The sequence below is a fragment of the Diceros bicornis genome, chromosome 19, assembly GCF_020826845.1.
Source record: "Diceros bicornis minor isolate mBicDic1 chromosome 19, mDicBic1.mat.cur, whole genome shotgun sequence".
Lineage (NCBI taxonomy): Eukaryota > Metazoa > Chordata > Mammalia > Perissodactyla > Rhinocerotidae > Diceros > Diceros bicornis.
Genome location: NC_080758.1, coordinates 6,885,865 through 6,903,349, shown reverse-complemented (window position 1 = coordinate 6,903,349; position 17,485 = coordinate 6,885,865). Strand labels below are relative to the sequence as shown.

Below are 17,485 nucleotides of genomic sequence, written 5' to 3'. Positions count from 1 at the left end.
AACATATTTGATTTGGATTTAAATTCAGAGAGGGGAATCTTTAGTAGTTCAAGTGAAAAAGGTCAGATTTCCTGATGAAATTGCTCTCAGACCCACTAGTTCCTCAACTGGAGTTTCCTTCTGCCCCCTAAACCTTTTGAAATAATATTTCTCAGACATGTTGCTTAATTGATTGCCATCTTGAACCTACCTTTTCTAAGAAACACCGGGCATTTTTGAACTGGCTTCCTTCCACCTAAAATTGAGCACACAGGAAAGTCCCTTTGCTCTCTGTAGGTGGTCTTGTAGGCATGTGTGACCCACAAAGTCAGCTACACAAATAAAATGGGCCTGGGTCATAGAGGAGTAGTAGGCGATGGAACTGCATTTGGAAAGGCTCTTGTGGTTGGGGGGAGCTTGGTGCTATCGAGTAAGCGGGGGCAGGGAGGAAGGAAGAGTGGAGGTGATAGCTGGTGGGGGGGTGACACGTCATGCATGGTCCCTGCGGTTGGGCAGGGCATGGCCTGATAAGAGCTTGGATTTAACTTAGAGCGCAATGGGGAAGCATTGATGAATTTGTCCTACATCAATCAGTCTAAGACCAGCAGGGACAAAGTCAAGTTTATGCACCCACTACAGTGAGGGGGATCACGGAGCAGAGGAAACGCAAATGCAGGCTGTCTCACAGAGGATAAGTAGCATAATTATGGGGTTGGGGGAAAGGTGGGGTTTAGGTGACATGTAAATGAAGGCCTATCTTGATAAGATCTATGCAAAACAGGGCAGTGAGTAAAGGGGTCCGTGTCAGCCTAGACTGCAAAGTGGACACAGGCTGCTCTCTCCTCGGAACCGCAGATTTGGGGTAGACGGGAAATGTCGTGTCTGATGCTCTGTATCTGAAGCTCTGCATGGGGCTGGGAATTGAGGCCACTTCTCCAGCAAGAGTGGGGTGTTTCCTTCTTACTGATAGAACTTCAGACAGCAGTGCTTCTGAGAGCCTAGGAGTTGAGAGAACCAGGTCTCTCCGTGCGTTAGACAGCAGTTGTCACTCAGAGGGAGGTTGTTTGGACACTCGACAGCTGAGTGAGTCCTGGGGAGAGCGTTTGTCCTGTCTGCTTGCAGCTGCTTTGTCTGTCTGCATCTGCTATTCTGACCTGAGGAATGGTGGGACCCACTTGCCTCAAGCTGTACACATTCTTTCACCAAAACAAACAAGTAACAGATATAGCACTTACCTCATGCCAGGCCAGAGCTGGGTCACCGTTGTGAACAAAGGGACCCTCACCTAGTCCTCATAAGCTGCGCCTCCACGTGGGTTGACCTCCCCGGGCTCCACATATTGACATCCTAACCACCCATGATCCAACGTGGAAGCCCCCTTGCGTGACGGGTTCTTTGGTGCCTGATGGGAAATACAGTCTCCCCCTGGCAAACTCTCTGGAACTTGGCTTTTTCCTTTCCTCAAGGCCCTGTCCTGCTTCCCAGCCTATGTCCTGGGTGTGCCCTTTTCTTGTTTCCCCCTTTAGACTAAGCCCCTGGCAGACAGCTATACCTATAAAAGACACTACCCTATAAAATTGCCCATTCCCAGGCTCTCCTGGAGATGTTCTAGTCAAGAGATCTGAGGTGGAGACCTGGCAAGTCTATTATTTTCAAGTTCACCAGTTCTGATCCCTGGCCAGGTTTGGAGGCCGCCACCCTGGAGCAGCCAGCGTGGTGCCCGCTCCAGAGTCAACATCAATGAGTTCTGGAGGATTGGCTCGAGTCCCAAGTTCCCATTTACAGGCAGACTCCAGGCTCAGAGAGGTTCTGCTTGCCACAGCAGCAAGGGCAACGACTGACCGAGTGCCCTTCATCTGATTGTAGGTCCTGCCCTTTTGGGGTAAACTCCAAACGCCTTCACAGGACATTTCCGACTCCATCTCTCTCCTCCCTTCGCTCACTTCTCTCCGGTCACTTTCCATCATCCAAATCACCAAGTTCTCTTCTGCCTCCCACTCTTGCCAGTGAAAGCTGTGGGCCACCTTCATCTGGTCACCTCCTGCTCCCTATCAGCTCTCAGCTGGAGCGACATGGCCTGTGACAGGCCTCTGCTCCCCCCACAACCCTGTTAGTCCCTCCACTTCATACCCTTAAAGCCCCTCCACCTGTCTCGTTCACGGCTGCATCCTCAGCATCATCAAATGAAAGCTTTAATAACCCAGGACTTGAGTCACAGCCTCGATCCCTAGAGAACATCAGAATGCCCTGGGAAGCTTGTTGATACTGCAGATTCCTGGGTTCCCCATTGCAACTCAGAGTTTCAGTACAACTGCCATGGGGCCCAGGAATCTGCATTTCTAACCCACTTTCCAGCTGAGACTGATGTAAACAGCTATGGACCACCACGTGAGGAAGACCGTCCTCCACCAGGGGACCTCCCCACCAGCATCCTGCAGTTCCCAGCCTCAGAGCGAAGGGCCACCAGTTAGGGGTGTCGGGAGAGCCCCTCAGCAGTGTCGGAGCTGCCTTCGCTGTCTGAGGGATAACTCTTAATGTGATCTGTGGACTCAGGGCTAACGTGTCTTTTCCCCCGGCTCTTTTTCTCCCTAAGGCCCTCTTCACGATTCCCAGACCCACTCGGGCTTCATTGCCAGCTCTGCCTTCCCAGGTGTACGACGTGCCTGTCCAGAGCCGGGGCCCCCCTGCCTTGAAGGTGAGCCTCGACCGCGGCCCTGCTTCCCCCGGAGTGGGCGTGCTCAGTGTCACACAGACACAGCGTTTCAGCGTTACCAACCAAGGTGTTCTGGAGCATCAGTCTGCTCCTGGCTCCGAAGGTCATGTCACCACTCAGAAGCCAGCTTTGTGCCCAGGGAGCCCAGACCCTCTCAGGAGAGCGTTGTGACTATTTGAATTCTGAATATTTAAAAAATGTTTACTTTTCATTTGTAATAGATATTTTTTTATCTATGCACACAAACACATATATGCAGTTTTTAAAATAATAATACCCTGAAGGATATACATCATAGTCTTAACATTATCATTGGTTATCTTAACATTGATTATCTCTGGGGAGTGAAATTTTAGGGTTTTTTGTTTTGTTTTGTATGTAACTGGTACATCAAATTTGTGAGACCAGCTTCATGTAATCAGAAAGCAACTTCCCTCATTTCTTTGCCCATCCAAACTGCCCAGTGGCTGCGGTTCTCCCGCCCCATCAACGCAATGAATCATCCGGTGCCTTAACCACGCCGGCTGCCCGGCCCACCCCAGAGACTCTGATGGCTGAGGTCCAGCGGCCCGGGCAGCAGGAATTTTAAAGCTCCCGGATGATTCTAAAGTGCAGCCAGGGCCAGGAGCCACAGCTCTGGGGTAAATAAAAACTTAGGCAGGCTCTGTGACTTCCTGGTCACCCACAAGTAATAAAACGTCACTTTAGCCTCTCCAGTCTCAGTGGAGGAATTTAAATATCCATTCCAGGCAACAAACTTTCTACTTCATTTAAAGCGAGCTCCTGCCCTCCTGGCTTGATTGTGAGGGCTGGGCTCCTGCAGCGGGACTGAGGATTGGCTGGATTCTCTGTCGTTCCCTGTCTCGGGTTTCTCCTCCTCTCCCCTCCCTAGAGGTCTCAGGCTCCTGTAGGGCAGAGGAGAGCAGGTAGGGAGAGAGGGCACAGGGCCCTCCTTGCTTGGATCTGCTGGGGGGATGTCGCAGTGTTGCTCTGTGGAAGTAGTGAGTACTGAAAGCTGATTCTTTCTCTTCTGGGGCATTCCTGCAGGTGCCACCCCGCCTCTCCCCCCACCTCACTGCTGGGCATCTCTTACCTGCAAGTTCCTTGATGTGGGCAAATGCCCCTCCTCTGGCTGGTGGCTGAAGGCTCCTCCCTTAGCTCCGGGGCAGGCGGCTCATCTCCTGCCTCATCCTCCTGAGAGTCTCGCACCCATTCTGGCCTGGCTCTGGCTCCAGCTCTCACATGATCCCCATCTGGTCCGTGAAAGCACAGTCTCCCTTGGCTGTGAGGCACTCGGGGCGCACAGGCTGGGCGGGACAAGGTGAGGAGAATGAGGCGCTCGCCTCGGGCACAGAAGTTTTAAATAAACACACACTTGCCCCGATGCGCCTCACTCATCTCACCTCACCTTCAGCCCCACCCTGTTGGATCCTGTCTTTATTTAAAATGTTGACATTTTGTTCATCATGATTTTTTCACATTAATTGTGATTTTTTTAAATATTGCATTAAAATATGCTTTACCTTGATTCCCGAGGTTTTTGAGCCCACTTCAATGTTGGGCCCCAGCGGGCCCTTCACTTTCCTCACCCTCTTCCCTCCCTGAGAACAGGCCATCCCCGGCCACCACCCTGTGCTTCGTCACCACATTCTCACCCTTAACTTTTCCCAAGCCAGAGTTACCCTGTGCACTAAGACCCCAAGCTCAGCTGACACAACACAAGCCATCGAAGGTCCCACTGGAGGACTTGCCACTTTGCTGGGGGGCAAGGAAAAGCACCCCACCGTCCCCGACAGAGGAGGGGTCAGCAGGAAACCCACAGCCCCACCCTCTCCAAAGAAACCCCCTCTCCAAATTCCAGCCTTTTCTCTCTTTGTAAAACCTGTTGGGGTGCTCTCTCACCTCGCTTGGGAACATGGAACCTATTTTTCACATCCTAACACATGTATTTTCTAATGGCTGTGCCAAAAAATGCAGATTATCTCCCCACCATGTCTTTTGCTCCTTACTGGGTATATGTATGTCATTTGGCTCAGTGTCCAGTAGTACACTCTCAGTAAATATGTGCAGGATGAATACGTGAGTGATAAGCACAGGAAATTTCTAGTAAGAAAAACAAACAAGAAAGACAAAAGACGTATTAAGTCCCAATCTCATTTATTCTTCTTTAATTCAATCTTAAGGTTAATTTACAGAAGGAAATGAACTACAGTTTTTAACTCAGGCACCTGCACTTAATGTCTCTATAGTTTGTCCCACCTGTGGTTGAGAAGACCCCTTTCTAAAGTACAGAGTCCATTGTTGAAAATACACCCCCTGCAGCGTGGAAGCTTCCACCATAAGAGCATCGTCACTGAAAGCCCCCAAATCTTCGGTGATTTGTGCTTTCGTTTGGAAAAAATACTGGCGTGTGGGGTAGTTTGTGATGTGCAGCCATCAGGAAGGAAAAATCCAAATTGTCCTCCTTTGTGGTCTTTCCCCAGGAGCCAGAAAAGCAGCAGTTGTATGACATCCCCACCAGCCCCCAAAAGGTGGTACTCGGTCCCCCCTCCAGCCAGCCATGTGTGAGTATGACAAGGTGCTGAGATTCGATGTCATGAAAGCCTGAACATCCTTTGGGAGATTTTATTAGCTTGGTCAAAATGAGGAAGGCAAACTCCTCGCAGCAGACCTTATTTCATTTGAGGCAAAATCCCTAAGCGCTGTGGTGTTCAGGAACAGGACTAGCTATGTGGTTTGGGCAAGTCCTTGAACTTCTCCATACCTCAGTTTCTTATTACAGACTTGCTGCAAGCATTGCTATAGTCCCTGCAAAGGACCCAGGACAGTGCTTGGCACAGAGCAAGAGCTCAGTAGCCCTTAGATAAATGCTTCTTCTTCTTATATACCTCAGAGAGGTGCTGTGTTACAGTAGGTTTTTATTTGTATGTAGAGGAGGTGCCTTAATTTGAAATCTTAATCCATGTGTATCACTGGATTCTGTCACATGTATACAATACACACACCTGTGCCCAAGGTTATTAGGAAAGACCTTACAAAAGAGGTGGCGTTGCAGCAGTGTCAGGAGGGGTGCAGAGAAGTTTATTAGATGGAAAGCAAAGAGTTGGAAGGGCATTTAGAGCAGAGGGACCAGTTTGGGCAACATCAAATATGGTGGTATAAGTGAGCTCTCTGAGTTCAGGGAAAGGTAAACAGCCTGGCTGGCTGGACCTACAAGGAGAGTGGTGGCAGGGATGGTGGGGAGGCCTGGTGGAAGTGGTGAGAAAGGAGGCTCAAAAGGAGAGTGGAACCAGACTGTGGAGGGCCTTGAGTGATAACAGCAATGTGGGAGCTGCTGAAGAAGCTTGAGCAGGGGAATGCAGATCAGATTTTGTGTGTGTGTGTGTGCGCGAGGAAGCTCAGCCCTGAGCTAACATCTGTTGCCAATCGTCCTCTTTTTGCTGAGGAAGATTGGCCCTGGGGCTAACATCTGTGCCCATCTTCCACTACCTTATATGTGGGATGCCTGCCACAGCATGGCTTGATAAGCGGTGTGTAGGTCAGTGCCTGGGATCCGAACCTGTGAACCCCAGGTTTCTGAAGCGGAGTGCGCAAACCCAACGTCTATGCCACAGGGCCGGCCCCTGAAGATCAGATTTTTAAAAAGCACAGTGCCTGGCACTTAGTGGGTCCTCAGCATAATACACATTTTTCAGATAAGTTGTTCACAACTTTTTATTGCTACTAAACTGGGCAACTTTGTGTGGATCTCCACAGGGCCAGAGTGTTCCCCTGACATCAGCGATTGCCTTAAGGAGAGGCGGCTACAACACGTTACCAAGCCCTCAGAAATCAGGATGGATTTATGACACTCCGGTGTGTCCAGGAAAAGCTGATATAAGAAATGCGTCTCTAACCAGCTTTGTGGAAGAATCAGGGCCTCATGCGCACCCCAGGTATATGTCCAGTTTTCACAATCCTCCAAATAGCAGAGCAAGGTCGCCCACTTTACACCTGCATAAAAATGTGCCCATGCAGAAAAAACTCAGCCTTTCAGAAATTCCTTCTTACAGCATTCCAGCCCCCTGGGACACATTCCCTTTCGATGACGGTGTAAGCTACAAGGTTCCTTCAAGCTTTCTGGTTCCCCGAGTGGAACAGCAGAACACCAAGCCAAACATTTACGACATCCCTAAAGCCATGCCAAGTGTCCCTCAGGTTGGGAAAGAGCTGGGAAAAGCCAATGGGGCTTCAGAGAATTCCACGGACCATAATTCCTCGTGGTTCTCCAGACGGGCCACATCGCTATCTCCTGAATCGATAATGGACAGATTATCCATTTCCAGTTCTGACAGCAGAGCCAGTGTCCTTTCTTCATGCTCTTCTACATCCACCGACTCTTCTTCTGGCTCTTTCTCTGAGGAGTCAGTAAAGGAGCTCCCCTTGGACCTGGACTTGGCCAAAGAGACCGTAACGACTTTGCAGCACAAAGTGGCCAGCTCTGTCGCAGGCCTGATGCTCTTTGTAAGTAGGAAGTGGAGGTTCAGAGACTATCTGGAGGCCAACATCGACGCAATCCACAGGGCCGCCGACCGCATAGAAGAATCTTTGAGAGAATTTCTAGATTTTGCCCACAGAGTCTGTGGGACCACATGTAATCTTACCAACAGTAACCTTCAGGCCAGAATTAAAGGTCAGCTACAGACAATCTCCAACTCCTACCACGTCCTGCTTGAAACAAAGGAAAGCCTGGATAGGTGCAGCTGGTCCCTGGAAGTCCTTGTGACTGACAAAGTCCAAAACAGCCTGGATGACCTTGAGCGATTTGTCATGGTGGCGCGGATAGTTCCAGAAGACATCAGGAGGTTTGCTTCCATTGTCATTGCCAATGGGAGGCTCCTTTTCAAGCAGAATTGTGAAAAGGAAGAGACCCTGCAGTTGACACCAAATGCAGAATTTAAGCTTGCAGAATGCATCCAGCTTCCCCAAAGGGAAGTTGAATCATACCAAAGGAGTGCTCCTTTTAATAAGGAAAGGGACAGTGGACACTCCCCTGAACTATTAAAGAAAAATGGGACAAATGTCTATGAACAGGTGAGTTCAGAGTTCCAAGTGGTATAATACAAGCAGGGCTTTCAATTTTTATCTGGAGTGGTCGCCAATAACTTAGATGCTGAGAATCTTTCAATCTTTATATAGGCTTTGGGGAGACACTGGTTCCGTTTTCCAGAAAATAAAATTCACAAAAGTAAAGTTCTAGATGAAATCTTATTAGGAAATAAGATAAATATTTTATTTTATTTTTTTTTTTAATTTTTTTCGCCCAAAGCCCCAGTAGATAGTTGTATGTCATAACTGCACATCCTTCTAGTTGCTGTATGTGGGGCGCGGCCTCAGCATGGCCGGAGAAGTGGTGCGTCGGTGCGTGCCCGGGATCCAAACCTGGGCCACCAGCAGCAGAGCATGCACACTTAACCGCTAAGCCACAGGGCCGGCCCAAGATAAATATTTTAATATTAAGACAGATAGGATGTCTTCTGGAAATTTTAAGATTTCAGGTTTACCTTTGATACTAGAATTAGAAAGGATTTTGAAAACCTTTTGAAATCTGTTCTTTGAGCAAATATTTTAATCTCACCATCAAATTTCCTTTCATTTTTGAAAGTTATAAATTTAGTCATTGTCAGTGTGTTTCTTAGAAACAGAAGAGGAAGTGTAAATAAACACTCTTCCAAATTGTGCATGGTCTTTGTAGCCTCCAGACTCTAGTTACTCTTAAAAACACTTTGCTGCATGAGTTCAGACACTATAGAAAGAATCTTTAGTTCAAGGATTGCAAGTCTCGCAAAGTGCAGCAGGTAACCTGGGGCTGTATTAAGGAAATAATTTGGCACTTTCAGCCCCAGTCTTGGTATTCTGCTGAAACGCCTAGTGGTGTAAGAGCTTTAATACATTCTGGAGAAGCTAGAGATGTGGATATTTTTCATTTCCCAATTTAAAAATACATATATATTTTTTAAAAAAACAACTTTGTGTCATTATATTAGGCCATTATGGTAGGCAAAATTCAACAGCTGGGCTGCCAAAGTCTCCTTTGTTGAAAAAAGGCCTCAGTAGGCAGAATCATCAACAAAAATATAAAGAGGAGTGCTCAAGTTTTAAAGTGGATTTAAACAGCTATATAGTAATATAAAAACCATTCAAGTGGGTAATTCGAAAGGATTTTATTTTTCAGAAGTTGCCTAACCTAGAAGAAAAAGAAAAATCCATCTTGGAACAAAGGTTGGATGAAAACAAAGACTCAGAAACACAGGTAAGCCATATGGTCACTCTGCAATACTTCTGATTAATATGTTTTATTCCTAAAGATGTTCCTGCTGTAAATAATTCACCATTATGGCCATGACCCACATGGGAGGAGATTTGGTTTTTGTGATGGTTTTTTCTTTTTTATGGTAGAAGGAACCCTAGAGATGAACAAATTCAGTGAACCCCAGGATGTAGAATGTGATCCTTTAACCATTAACAAATAATTGTAGGTGCTCTCCAGGTTTATCATGGGTGGTACTGACACAGCATCAAAGAGCACGGACTCACATTCCTTTTGGCTTTCTCTTTTAATGTCTCTGATTACAACAGAAAAACCACTCAGGTTTGGGGCTTGTGTATCTTCAACACTTCTTTGACACTTGATGTTCTTCCTTTTTTTTTAAGTCAAAGATATTATCTTTGTGCCTATTTTTATTGGTTACCTCCTCTTGGTGGCAAATGACAGAAGTTTTCCATTTACCAATTTAAAAAGTTTCCTTTCAATTAATTTAAGTAAAAACAATGGATCCACTTAAAGACAAAAATTAAGCAAGTTGAAGTTAAGAGGAAGACGGAAAGGGCATAACTTGTGATGGTTTTCTTTGAATACCTGAAGCCTGGGAAACAGTGAACCAGTTCAACTCCCCGGCTGTGGCCGGGGGTGGGTGAGGGAGGGACAGAGATGTTCAGTGATGTGGACAAGATTATTTGCCTTCTCAGTGGCAAACTAGGACAAGAACCCAGGCCTCTTGATGCTCAGTTCCTCAAACCCCAAACTTTGGGTCTGCCAGATTGCTGAAAGTCATGTTATTTTGTTCAACATGAAGTATGCCTTGGACCAGTGGTTCTCAAACTTAAGAGTATATCACAGTCTTCTATAGGGCTTCTTAAAACCCACAGGGCTGGGCCCCACAGTTTCTGATTCAGTAGGTCTTGGGTGGGACCCGAGAATTTTCTTTTCTAACAAGTTCCCAGGTGATGCTGATGTTGCTAGCTCAAGGACCACACTTAGAAGACCACTGGTTTAGAGAGACAGTGCTTCTCAGTGGGGTGGGGGGCACCACTGACCACTGGATGGACCGTTCTCCACTGTGTGGGATGGATTGTTCAACATCCCTAGCCCCCTGCCCACTGGCTGCCTGCAGTGCTCCCTAGTCAATGTGACAACCAAAGATATCGCCACACATTTCCAACACCCCAGGATAAGAGTCATAGTACATTTTCCATTTACCTACAGTTAATACTTTCAAGCTAAGATGCCAATATTCCAATGTCTAGATCGTTGCTTCTCATTATTTCCAGCCTCTGCTGCATTCTTCTCACACTCCCTGCCCCCAGAGAGTCCCTCTCAACCAACACCCCAATCTTTTCTTCACTTTACTTGTCTATCTTAGTCCGTTTGTGCTGCTATAACGAAGTACCATAGACTGGGTGGCTTATAAACAACAGAGATTTATTTCTCACAGTTCTGGAGGCTAGAAGTCTGAGATCAGGGTGCTAGCATGGTCAGAGTCTGGTGAGGGCTCTCTTCCAGGTTGCAGATTGCCAACTTCCCATTGTGTCCTCACATAGCAGAGAGCAGAGAGGGGAAACAAGCTCTTTTGAGACTGCTGTAAGGGCACTAATCCTTTCATGGGGGCCCCACCCACATGACCTCACCTAATCCTAATCAGCTCCCAAAAGCCCCACTTCCTAAAACACTTTCACCTTGAGGGGTAGAGTTTCAACATATGAATTTGAGGGGGACAAAACAGATCATTACACTGTCTGAGTGCTTCTGGGCTATGACTTTTGAGATCATAGGTAGATGAGAGAGTCTGCAGTTTAATGGAAAGAATGAGAGTTGCAAACTTAGCTGACTTGGCCTGGAGTTCTAGATCTTTATTTTGCTCATTGAATGACCCTAGACAGCCTCTTCTGTTCAGGGAGCCTCGGTTTCCTCAGGTATAACCTGACAAAGGGGCTTTTGATTGTTACCTAGAGTGGTTGCCACTAAGTTAGATACTGAGATTCTTTCAATTGTGTATAGGCTTTGGGGGGACATTGTTCCATATTCCAGAAAATTCCATGAAAGTAAAATTATAGATGAAACCTTATTAGCAAGTAAGATAAATATTTTAATCTTAAGGCAGATAGATCAGCATATTTGGATTCCTTCTGGAAATTTTGGGGGTTCAGATTTGCCTCTGATACTGGAATTAGAAAGGATTTTTAAAATCTATTGAGTAAATTTTTAATCTCACTGTCAAGTTTTCCTGCATTTTGTTGTTATAAATTTAGTCATTGTCAATGTGTTTCTTAGAATGGGTTTCTAATGGTTTGTTGAGAGGATTGAATAAGATTTTATATATATATATATAATATGTAAGATTATATATATAATGCAGTATAAAATATAAGATTTTATATGTGTATAAATATTATATTCTATATATAACAGTGCTTTGAAAACATTAATGTTAATTTGTTAGGCAAATGTTGTACTATGGGGCTTCCCAAACTACACTGTACTTTTTTCTTATAAACAGTCTAGCAAATTGAGCAAAAACAGGAAAAGGGGGATAACCACAGCCTGTTGATCGAATCTGTCTCTTATCTATTGTTTTCCTCCCCGTCTCTAGAATCCTAGCTCCCTTGTCCCCCGACCTTTGAGTCAGCAGAATCCTGAGAAGAAAATCCACCTTTCTGAACACTGCCGGCTCTATTTTGGGGCACTCCTCAAAGCCATCGGCGTATTTACCAGCAGCCTCAGCAGCAGCCAGCCGCCGGAGATCTTTATCTCGCAGAGCAAGCTGATCATCATGGTGGGGCAGAAGCTGGTGGATACGCTGTGCACGGAGACCCAGGAGAGGGACGTGCGCAACGAGATCCTCTGCGGCAGCAGCCACCTTTGCAGCCTGCTCAAGAACCTCGCACTGGCCACCAAGCACGCGGTGCTCAAGTACCCAAGCCCTGCAACCCTGGGGCACCTCCAGGCCGAGGCCGAGAAGCTGGAGCAACACACGCGGCAATTCAGAGGGACGTTGGAATGAGCCTCCTTCCCTCTTTTCTTCTCCCCGTTAACCTCTTAGCTTCAGCCTCACATCCACAGCCACAGAGGACTCTGTCCTATGGGAAAAGCCAGCCTGGGGACACACCAACGAGCAGAAACAGCCACAGAGCACCAAAGCCAGTATTACCAAGTGGCTAGGCAACCCCAGGGCACTGACTTATCCCACAGCGAGTCAGGTCCTTGCCAAGTTTTTTAGCATATCATGTAGGGTCAGTGTATGAAGTGAGATTGTAGAAACCAATTTTTATATTGGTTAAATGTGTGCCTGTTTTAAATTCATTCATTCAATGCTTGTTTCTTGGGCACCTACTATATGTCAAATTCTAGATGCTGAACATATAGCAGTGAATCAAGTAGCAGAGGCCGTGCCCTCAGGGGCTTGCAATCTAGAGGAGACACAGACAATAAAGTGATGGAGGAATACATATACAATGTATCAGGTGTTAGGGAGAAAATAAAGTCAAAGAGGAAGAGACTTATTTTCAAATGATTAGTTTCTGTTGCATCCGTTAGACAATGTAATAAGTTTTTCATTTGGATTGAATTAATTCTGTGAGATCAATACAAATTATGTATCTGCATCTTACACCAAAAATATGTATTTGTTTGCTATTTTCTCTTAACTGAGTTCAAGATGCCTGTTATATTTGCAACATAACATGTTCTGTTGGGTTCCCTATTAATTTATTTTGTACATTATAGATTCTGTGTTGATAAATTCAATATGCTCAATCAGAAAAGGTTTATACCTCAACAGTCTCAAATCTGTTTCCATTTATAATGTTATGTAAATAGAATCATGAATTGAAACATCCTTTGCAGCAATCCTTTCTTTGGAAAAGTCTTTGATCCATGTCACCGGGGTTCACGTACCAAAGCAAAGCCTCCAATGTTTACTTTTGTTATTCAAATGCTTCTCCCCAAAGTGTGCAGGCAGATGCAGTAGAGGCCAAGTTCTCATGTGCAAGGCAAGGCTAATATGGGAAAAGCAAAGCCATCACTCGTGGTGGTACAGCCAGGAAATGTGGTGCGGGCAGGCTACCCACTCCCGTGCACAGATCTGAAAGTTGTGCACAGCTCCCCTCAGGTCAAACCGCCTCCTCTTCCTCTCCTTGCAGCTGAGTCTTTAGCTCCTGTTGCTATGGTTACATCATCCCTACTTCACTTCAAGTGAAGGTCCCTGTCTCCTACATGCATCTCAGCCACTAAACACCTTTGCAGCCTGGAAACAGCATCTCCAGGCTGGAAGTCACCGGAAATGGTACCAGATCCAGTTCCTGCCTGCTACTCAGCGCTTGGTAGGTGGTTTTAAATTGTTGACTACTAGAAGGCTGGTTATCTTCACTGAGTTAGTCTCAGGGTTCCTAAAGAAGAATCCCATCTTGGTGAGGCTTGATTCTCCACACTGGAACAGAGAGAGGCACATTCTTTGAACAGCTGTGATCTGTATCAGTTAGGACTCCTTCTGTTACAAGGGATCAAAAACGATATCCAGTCTGTCTTAAGCAATAAAGGAAATTTATTGACTCAAGTCTCTTAAAATAATCTAGAGGCAGACTGGCTTCAAGGCCAGCTAGTTTTGGGTGCTCCATCAGTATTATCGAGGCCTAGCTCCTTAGTCCTGCTTCTCTGGGTTAACTCTCATGATGGCAGGGTGGCTACCCTGGGTTATGTTCTTCTTGGTTTGTGGTCCAAGGAGAAGAAAGAGACTTGATTCTGCTTGGACTAGCTTAGATCAGGGGCCTGCCCCTGAAAACTCCATGACGAGTGGGGCATGTAATACCTAAGTTGACTTAGACCTGGAATTCACCCTACATACACACACACACACTCCCATGTGTCCTGAGAGCGGTGGAGGGATGGCTCTGCCAAGAACTGTGAAGTGTCTGAGATTTCCCCCTACTTCAAATTAACAAGTTAGCCTGCCACAGTTTCATGCATGCTGAGAGAAGACATGAGATTCTGGGGTCAGAGACTATGTTCGGGGTCCCCAAGACCACCCCAGGTCCAATGATTCCCCAAGACCACCCCAGGGCGGATTCACAGGACTCAGCATATGGTCGTACTCATGGCCATGATCTATTACAGTGAAAAGATACAGCAAAGGGAAGGGCGCTAGGGGTGAAGTAGGAAGGAAACCAGGCTCCAGCTGCCAAGAGTCCTCTCCCAGTGGGCACACAGGACACCCGTAATTCCCCCAGCAACGAGTGGTGACAACACATGTGAAATGTTGCCAGCCAGAGCAGCTCATGAGAGCCTCACACTCAGGGTTTTTATTGGGGCTGATCATGGAGGCAGCCTCTGCATGGCACGCACCAAAATTCCAGAATCTCAGAAGGAAAGCAGGTGTTCAGCAGGAATCACACTGTTAGCACAAACAGGTGGGCACACTGAGCCATTCTTATCAACTCTGGGGATGCTGGGAACCCTCCCCAAATCCAAGTTCCTATACAACAACCGAAGGCCAACCTCGAAAGCAGGGGCCTTTCTTAGGATATTAGTTGGGCCCGCTATGCCATCTCTTCTGCACAGAGACACAGGACTTTTCTTACAACATCGCAAGCAGCCTCATCTTTACATCATTTCCCCACACTCCCTAAGTCCCAGAGGCAATGCAAAGTGGGTGCCTGTGCTGCTGTGCACACAGTTTGTGTCAAAGCCAAAGGCCCCAGAGCATAGGAAACCCCAATCTTTTCTGATGGGCTCTGAGCAAACCGATCAAGCTTTGCCTTGGAGAGAGGCATTATCTTTATGATATTGGACAGCAAACAAACCCGCCCTTCTGCTCTGTAGGGAAATACTACCTCTATTTTCCAAGAGTGTTTGCTACAAACAACCTCGGAAAGACAGTCCAGAACAAAATGTCGTCAATGCTTCTGCTCAGAAGATGTGTAGAAACGCAAAAGCACCCTGGAGGACTGTGTCCCAACAGGAGCCCCTAGCAAAGTAGGTTTGTTGTTGGGAGAAGGAGGGGTTGCTGCAGTTTACTCCAGCGGGCAAATTATTTATTACACAGTAATAATAACAACAGCACATATTTATTAAGTGATTGCTACGTTCCAGACACTGTTCTAATACTTTAGATGTTTTAGTTCATTTAGGCTTTCATAAGTGACACAGTCTCTAAGGTAATGAACAAGTCCCTCTTGGTTTCAGAACACCATATATGTATCTATGCAGATAAGTAGATAGATATATATGGAGATCTGTCTATCTATCTATATACATATATATATATATATATATATATTTTGAGATGAGTTCAAAGCAAGGACCTTCGTTGACAAAGTACAAAACCACTGGGTTTAAAATAATGAAAACTGCTGCTCTTAGCTAATTGTGTTTCCTTCCTTTTTTTGAAAGAAAGCAGTTATGGGATGAGCTTCCACTGATTAATTCAATAGGATAATGATTCCTGAAAAAAATTTTAAACGAAGAATAAAATCACATTTTGTAGCTTTTGGAACTTTTGCTAAATATTTTTGTTTGATGCTTAGAATTCTGTACTGTTTCCTCTCGAGGAAGGAAGAGGAAATGGTGGGCGGTATGGCGGTGGAGGTGGTGGTAGCAACCGACCTCAATTAAGTTAAATTTCATGGGGAGGATGGAAGTGGTGAGGAGCCTAGTTAAGAGATCTTCCCATATGACAAGCACAAGGGAGCCACGGTTCTGGTTTGGTGGCAGCTTCTTTTTTTTTTATAAAACATATTTTAAAATTTTTATGTTCTCCCTAAGTAGGGACCCAGGTCTCCAAAAGCTGCCCGTTTGCACAAGTTGCCCATTTGTGTAAGCTATTTGTTAATGCCTTTTTTGTGTGTGTGAGGATGATCAGCCCTGAGCTGACATCCGTGCTAATCCTCCTCTTTTTGCTGAGGAAGACCGGCTCTGAGCTAACATCTATTGCCAATCCTCCTCCTCCTTTTTTCCCCCAAAGCCCCAGTAGATAGTTGTACGTCATAGTTGCACATCCTTCTAGTTGCTGTATGTGGGACGCGGCCTCAGCATGGCCGGAGAAGCAGTGCGTTGGTGCGCGCCCGGGATCCTAACCCGGGCCGCCAGCAGCGGAGCGCACGCACTTAACCGCTAAGCCACGGGGGCCAGCCCCGCTAATGCCTTTTTCTTTTCATTCATTCATTTAACAAGTATTTATTGAGCACCTCCCATTTGCCCAGGCCTCTGCCGGTGGGTCACTAGAGGTGATGCAGGGAGAAATGTAGGCTTTACATCAGGCAGCTTTTGCTCCAGCCAGGGGAGACGGGAAACCAGGCCCAGGAAAAGAGTGAGGCAAATAAGGCACTCACCTTGGATGCAAAATGTCTGGGGGCTCCCCTAAAACTTAGTAATCAAGATAAATGATGTTTTGATGCAATATTTAAAAACATCAAAATCAATGCAAAAAATCCGTGGTGAACAAGATATCAAAATTTCAATTTATAACATGGTATCGGTGGTGATTTTAAGTGCAATGAAGAAATTTAATCAGGGTAGGAGGCAATATGATAGAGGAAGTGTGCTCTTTTAGATGGAGAGGTCAAGGAAGATGGCTCTGAGGAGGGGACCCAGGAGCAGAGAGCTGAATTACCCAAGCGAGCCAGGCTGGCAAACACTGGGAAAAGTGTTCCTGCAGAGGGAACAGCAAGGCAAGCGCCCAGAAGTGGAAGTGCACCTGAAGCCCTCGAGGGAGAGGAGGACTGCCAGTGTGGCTGGAGCTGAGTGAGGGGAAGAAAAGTGGCCAATGGGAGCTGGGGGGTGCAGCCAGGGGCCAGTGTGTGTAAGGCCTTGGATACTTCTGGAATGTTTTCAATGTTTCCCCCACACTGCACATTAAAATTATTTTTGTCTTGAATTATCTCAGTAATCACCTCAATTTTCCACTTTATTTTATTTTAATCCTCTTTGGGACATCCTCCTAAGTGTAACCTTAAATGATAGTTGTGAAATTCTTAAAGAATCCTCAAAGTTGTTTTTTATCTTTTCATTCTAACTCTTAAAATGAGTTACTCTGCACGTCAGCTTTTTCCAGACAGGATTTTAAAGTGCAGCTACGGAGGAGCACACGGGCAGAGCTAACAGGAAATCCAACCCTCAACAGTTTAGAAGTCTGAAATATTTGGGAACTACTGTAACAGGCCGTAGGAGCAATTAAAGTCCCAGTTCTCAGCCTGAGCCTCAGGTGGCTGTGAATGAAACACATACCTTTATAAACTGTAGCAAAACTTCTTATGTACTAAAGGATATGTTTCTGGGGAATAAGTCCAAAGTTTTCGTCATGTTCTCCAACAGGTCCAATGACCCCAAAAACGTTCAGAAATACTGGGTTTTGCTAGAGGGTGAGGGTTTTCTCTTTCATGATTTCATTCATCTCCCGCCCTGCAAATCCACAGCTTGACTGGGGCAAAGTTGTCACCAAGGATCCTTGTAAGGAATATCCTTTATTAGTTCATTCAACAAAG

The 17,485-nt window shown here is 46.0% G+C and overlaps 1 protein-coding gene across 1 annotated transcript in view; it reads left to right on the top strand.

Annotated features, from left to right (window-relative positions):
• The window catches only part of CASS4 (Cas scaffold protein family member 4), a 38,532-nt gene extending 25,683 nt beyond the window's left edge, over positions 1–12,849 (top strand). Inside the window, exons 3-7 of the mRNA XM_058562434.1 lie at positions 2,573–2,674; positions 5,176–5,256; positions 6,449–7,765; positions 8,907–8,984; positions 11,602–12,849. Of these exons, the coding sequence (XP_058418417.1) occupies positions 2,573–2,674; positions 5,176–5,256; positions 6,449–7,765; positions 8,907–8,984; positions 11,602–12,012 (1,989 nt within the window). The 3' untranslated portion in view covers positions 12,013–12,849. The remainder of the gene's footprint in view (positions 1–2,572; positions 2,675–5,175; positions 5,257–6,448; positions 7,766–8,906; positions 8,985–11,601) is intronic.
• Positions 12,850–17,485: the final 4,636 nt, after the last annotated feature.